General features: G+C 39.8%; 4 protein-coding genes across 4 annotated transcripts; all 4 read right to left on the reverse strand.

Moving 5' to 3' along the window:
• Positions 1-20: 20 nt before the first annotated feature.
• On the reverse strand, positions 21-2,159 carry TM35_000082370 (putative DNA replication licensing factor, putative,minichromosome maintenance protein-like protein; the record flags this gene model as incomplete). Its single annotated transcript, XM_029024102.1, has 1 exon — positions 21-2,159. One exon carries the CDS (start codon positions 2,157-2,159, stop codon positions 21-23), a length of 2,139 nt encoding a protein of 712 aa, XP_028884505.1.
• A 342-nt stretch (positions 2,160-2,501) lies between these two features.
• TM35_000082380 (glutaredoxin-like protein) lies at positions 2,502-2,897 on the reverse strand (the record flags this gene model as incomplete). The annotated part of the gene is made up of 1 exon (XM_029024103.1): positions 2,502-2,897. The coding sequence occupies one exon, from the start codon at positions 2,895-2,897 to the stop codon at positions 2,502-2,504; it is 396 nt and encodes a 131-aa protein (XP_028884506.1).
• Positions 2,898-3,290: 393 nt separating this feature from the next.
• On the reverse strand, positions 3,291-4,370 carry TM35_000082390 (uncharacterized protein; the record flags this gene model as incomplete). The annotated part of the gene is made up of 1 exon (XM_029024104.1): positions 3,291-4,370. The coding sequence occupies one exon, from the start codon at positions 4,368-4,370 to the stop codon at positions 3,291-3,293; it is 1,080 nt and encodes a 359-aa protein (XP_028884507.1).
• A 361-nt stretch (positions 4,371-4,731) lies between these two features.
• TM35_000082400 (putative mitochondrial carrier protein) lies at positions 4,732-5,634 on the reverse strand (the record flags this gene model as incomplete). The annotated part of the gene is made up of 1 exon (XM_029024105.1): positions 4,732-5,634. The coding sequence occupies one exon, from the start codon at positions 5,632-5,634 to the stop codon at positions 4,732-4,734; it is 903 nt and encodes a 300-aa protein (XP_028884508.1).
• Positions 5,635-6,265: the final 631 nt, after the last annotated feature.

A 6,265-nucleotide genomic window follows, 5' to 3' on the forward strand; every position in this document is an offset into this window, starting at 1 on the left:
TTTTTAAGAAAAGCAACGTTCTACACCCCACGAAGTTGATACTTGTCCCCTATTTGAAGAATCACTCCCACTTCATTCAATTGATTCATCATTGCGCTGGCATTACGACATCCAGCTTGTTCACATGCCTCAAGGATAATACGGTGTGATAAGGCATTTACACCAGTACGGCATACTTCCGCTTTAAGTGTGTTTATTATAGTATCCCTCTGACTTACCTTCTTCGCCGCAGCAGGTCTAAGTGGGGTTGTTTGAACATTGTTCGTACGTAGACTACCGGCACACTGTCTAAGCAACTCCACTGCATAGTGTGCGTCATCAGCTGTCACTTCGTGACGTAATTCAACTTTAGCCCGTGCTTCTGCTACACGAATAAGGGCTTGTAAAAATCTAGGAGTTACAGCCAATCCATCACTTTGTGATTCTGCACGCCTTTCTAAATAATGTGCTTTCAGTACTTCACTCGCCTCCCCACGTAGTAATGGGTGACAATGGTGACGGCAAAAAGAAACAAAACGTTGTACCAGTTCTACTGGAAGTGCTCCACCACCCGCACTTGAGGTGTTATGTGTATCCGAGGCATTCTGTCGTTGATGAAGTTGTAACACATGATCAGAGAGAGAACGGGTGGATTCAGCATGTGGGTTACGCAGACATACAACGATATCAAAACGACTAAGAAGTGCAGGGGAAAGATTTAAATTTGCTGATATTGCTTTTGTATCATCAAATCGACCTCCTACAGGATTTCCTGCGGCTAAAATGGCTGTACGAACTGGAACAGAAAACACCATTCCTGCCTTCGCCATGGAAACAGTTTCTTGTTCCATCACTTCAAGAAGTGCACGATGTTCAGTAACTCCTTTATCAATTTCATCAATACAGGTTATTCCACCATCACCGTGTACAACAGCTCCAGCTTCAAAAGATGTTTCACCTGATGTTGGATCTCTTGTAAGTGTGAGAGTCAGACCACAAGAAGAAGATGTATGAGCACAGACAAATGCGCTACGGGGAGCAATACTACATGCGGCACGCAAAAGTTGTGATTTCCCTAATCCTGGATCTCCTACCATAAGAAGATGAATATTACTTCGACCACGCATCTTAAGTGCTGTTCCTCCTACTACTGCTAACAGAATGGCCTCTTTCACATGTTGTAAACCAAATATAGAAGGTGCCAGCGAAGCACAAAGGCGTGTAAACCACTTCGGATGACGAGCCATTTCATAAAATTTTCCACTTTCCTCCAATGAGTCCATTGAAAGTAAAGCACCTTGTACAGAATCATGTCGGTTACTCTCTACAGAGTACGCTCGTACTGCAATTTGCTGAGTAGCATCACCTCTTCCTTCACCACGTCTAGCACACAAAATACCACATACCGCAACAGCTTCACCAACAGTCACTGCATCAATCCATACACCTCTCAACTCTACCGCCATCATTTTGTGAATACTCCCACCGATAGCAGATCCATCATAAACTTCTATCTGTTCCTGTACCCTAAGTATCTGAACCTCTTCACATTCTCCCTGTTCTACCAGTGGAGACCAGCGGTAACCGCGACATCTACCACGACATGCACCAGGATACACCAACACGCCATCCTCTGTTGGAATTTCTACTACAGCCCCACAAGCACTGCAGCGGTAGACCATACGTACACACACCACACGTGATGGACTCATTCGTACAACTGTACCTCGTATAGTCACAAGTTGACCAAGTAAAGATGCCCCCAAAGCATCAAAAGGTGTCGTACATGTATCATCGCCAAAAACAGAGCATACAAGGCGCCAAGAGCCAACTCTTCCTAAAGGTTGTCCTCCATCCTGCTGCTGAAAGCTTAATACAGCTCTAAAAAATTCCAACATTGGAAGAACTATTTGTGGTTGATGAACAATAGCATCTCTCATTGTTGCAGTTAATAACTCACTATGGAGGTTTACTCTAAACATAAATGTTGTTATTGCCGATGAAATAGCTTGATTAGACGGTGTTGAAACAGACTGTAACGGTAATGGAGCGAGAAATCCTGCAAACAAACGCCACATTTCACCCACAGCCTCTTCTTCATATGATAATGGAGCTAAAGAAGTACAGTGTACCTGCCATAACACCTTCGCTGCTTCCTGTGGAACACCACTAATAGACATATCCTTTACAAGTCCCCATCCTTTTTAATTTTCACAGGGACAGAAAAGTAACATGGTGTAAGCGCCATAAGCAAACAAACACCCCACACACACACCCATTTCAAGGAGAAAATAATAATAATAATAATAATAATGAGTGCAACACAGTAAAAAAAAAAAAGAAATAGAATCATAACCAAAAAAAAAAAAAATGAATCCCATACAGAAGAACAAAAAAAAAAAATTATCAGTATGGGTAAAATTAATCATATTTGCCATTGTTTCCTGTTAAACGTTACCCCCTGGCAAAAAACAACAAACAAACAAACAACAACAACAACAACACACACACACATTTATTACTCAAAGAAGTCCCTTCTCCTTAAGAAGTTTAGTTAACTCACCATTTAACATCATATTCTTACATACATCATACCCTCCAAGAAGTTCACCATCAATGTAGAGTTGTGGATACGTAGGCCAATCGCTATAAGTCTTGAGTCCTTCGCAAACATCATCATCATCAAGAATGTTGAAAAAACTGTATTTAATACCAATTTGGTTCATCATATCCACCATTTGCATCGTAAAGCGGCACCGTGGTTCCTCTGGGGTACCAGTAAGGAATACAACAACACGGTCTTTTGCAATAATGCCACTGATTACGGCAGAAAGTTGTGGGGAAACCTTATCAGGTGTATAATTCACCCTCGTTTGACGCACCAACGTCATCTTTGACGCAAAAAGACGTCGCAGCATTACTTCACGTCCCTCTAGAATATATATTACAGATATATATATGGTATAACCCACTATTTTTTTTTTTTGTTTTTGTTACGCAACATAATGAAGAACAACAAAAAAAAGGGAAAGAGTATATAGTATAAATAGATTTCAGCTTATACAATAATCATTTTTTTTTTTTTTTTTTTTTTTGGGGGGGGGGGGAGAGAGGGGTTAATTTGCAGGGAGAATATGACTCCATTATCATTACTATTATTATTATTATTTTTTTTTTTTTCTGATTTTTTTCTGTGCTCTGGGTATCTTTCACATTCTTCTTTATTTTCTTTTTCGCGGCCCTTCTTATTTTTATTTTTTCCCCCTCCTCTTTCGAAATAAAATTTCACAGTCCATATTACCTCACTTCTTTCAATCGTCCCTTTTGCTTCCAACAATGTGAAGAATATTATTCGTGAAGCATAGTCCATTAACGTTTATATTAGGTGACAGGAGACATTCTGGGGAAGGGAAAGAACGACATACAACTGACTCATCAATGCAGCGTAAGAAATACAGAGCTTTATTGGAATAAATGGCCCATACACCTGTACTACAATTAGTAATAATAGACGTATGAATATAATCGTCGTAGTTGCTGCTACTTATACTGCCATCATTGCTCTTAAAATTAATTGTTGACTCACGCAGTGACTTTGACCAAATAGGTTTTTCTGTACGACGCTGATCATATACATGAGCAACACCAGACGACGTTACCACCGCTAATAACGAATCCCCACTTCTACTTGCCTGCACCACTTCTCCAGATTGTTTTCCATATGGGAGTCTAAACTCAAAAAGTGTACTTCCCGTCTCTGGAGAGATTAATGAGACTCCTCCTGAAGTAGCACCCATAAAACAATCTGACATATTACTATGATTATTATTATTATTATTATTATTATTATTATTATTATTCTGTGAAAATAGTCGGACCAGTGAACTGTCAACTCTAAGGATATTTGCTTCCTCACGATCAAATTTCATCTTCCACACTGTTCCTAATTCACCACTACGGGTACAGACAGCATCTACTACACTGCTACCGCGAACAGGTACAATATGATTAATACGTGTAGTTACGTCCCAAGCGTTCCCTACAAAAATAGTACTACTACAACTATCCGTAGAAGTTGTACTATGCGTTAATTGATTAATGTAATGTAATGTGACAGTAGAGTTAGAGTCACCCAGAACGAACACACCTCCATCATTGGAAGACATCGCACAACATACCCCAGTTGTTAACGTACGATGAAATTGTGGAAGAAACCTGCAGATAAACGGTTTTCCCCCCTCTTGGAAAGAGGCAACACACGCCCTATCATTTCCAACAAAAAACAGAAAGAGTTTCTCCTCACATGTGTCATTGGAGAAAGCAGTGTCAACTGCCAAGAGAGAAAAGGGACTCGTCAAAACACGTGTAGGAACAGAGGTAATGTCAATCATACCATATCCCTTAATAGCAGCTATATTGCAACAAAAAACCTCTTTTTTACAGTTCCTTTACTACAGAAGAAAGAAGAAAATGAAATAAAATAAAATAGTAAATTCAAAATTAAAAAAAAAAAAAAAACACACATGCGCACACACCAAGAAGAACTAAATAAAAATCTAGATATTCCGTGTGTACGGAGGTATGCCATGCAAACCATGATAACGGTTGTGGCACCAGGTTTTCTCCTTCACGCATTTTACCCCTTCGGGAAGAACCACGAAAAGGAAGAGAAAAATAACAAATGCAACGACAAGACGTATGAAAGCAAGAAAAAAAAAAAAAAGGGAGGACGTGATTATCTCCGTTAATTCCTCATTTTTGCAGAGTAGACTGCATTGTCCTATTTGTAGTCACAGTTGTACCTCCTGTGGTTGGAAGCCCTACAAGTACTTTAAAAGTATCATAGAGCATCCATTGCATCGCTGTGAGAGCTCCCACCATCAAAATACGAGGGCCAATACCCTTCCACAGCCCATACCACCCAATATCACGCATAATATAAAAAAAAGTGTTCTTAGACGCACTACCGGTCGTATCGCCACGCTGATTTAGTTTTGATACAATGGTATCAGCAGGATGTGAAACAATAGCACAAAGCACTCCAGCCAAGACACCAGCGAGCAAAGAAATAAGAAGTTGTACACTTTTCGGTGTTGCACTCCGTGGAGTACTCACAAACAATACATATAACTGTTGTGAGATGCTTTCAAAACTAATGAATTTAACCATTGTGTATGGTACCTGTCTACACCATAATGCTGTTAGACCCTTGTAGAAACCACGACATCCCTCCGCTGCCCATACCATAGATACAATCACCGAAACCTGTGTTCGGTGCACACTCGTAGTCTGTATCTTTATCTTTACAGCCTCCCATGGTGCAAGAGCAATATCTGCAAGCATTTCAGCAAAAAAACTTGCGCACAAATAAGTCATCAACTTGAAAAGGTAACCCCAGTTATCACCAGAAGAAGACCCAGCAGCTACTGTATCATGATGTTCAAGCATTAAATACTTAAAAAGTTCATAAAAAAAAAACTTAAACCCACCTTGAAGTGAATAACCAATAAACGTTGGTACCCAACCACGATAGAATAACGGTATACTGCCAAGAATAGAACCAGAAGCGTCTTGATAAATGAGACGAAAACCTTCCGACATATACTCATATTCTCCCACCTGCATACGACACTTAACAAGATCAATTGGCGTCATAAGAGTATGAGGAAGACCGCTGACAACACCACCTATAAAACAACACAAAAAATACATCGGCGAAAACGGCACAATCTTCCTCTCACTGCCTCCACGCGGAACAAACAAAACATAAAGAAAAAAAAACAAGAAACCCGTCAGACTGCATACAACTATGGTTACAATATTACGAAGCCACAAAAAGGAAGGATACAAAGAATCCCCTGCATCGTGGAGCAAACGAGTAATTCCATCATCTCTATATTGTTTCTCTCCCATCGTAAAAACACAGGAAAAAAAACCAGACCTAACACCTTAAATACAAACACAGAAACCAAGAACAAAACACCTTAAAAACAAAAAAAAAAAAAAAAAAAAAAAAAAAAAGAAATTAAAACCACAAAAAAAAAAAGACAATGCATCCAATGAAATTCCAAACAAAGGGAAGCAAAATAAAGAATAACCACATAACAAATACAATCCCAACATAAAAACCCGTAAAGAAAGAAAAAAATCTATGAGCAATGGAAACCTCCATCCGCAAAAACATACGGTAATGTCTAGCTGGAAGCGTGCGACACAGCCTTGGTGCCCTCAGCCATTGCGTGCTTCGCCAGGTCCGCAGGCAGCACGAGACGTACCGCCGTCTGCA

The sequence above is a fragment of the Trypanosoma theileri genome (genome assembly GCF_002087225.1).
Source record: "Trypanosoma theileri isolate Edinburgh chromosome Unknown TM35_Tth_8_V1, whole genome shotgun sequence".
In the NCBI taxonomy this organism is placed as follows: Eukaryota; Euglenozoa; class Kinetoplastea; order Trypanosomatida; family Trypanosomatidae; genus Trypanosoma; species Trypanosoma theileri.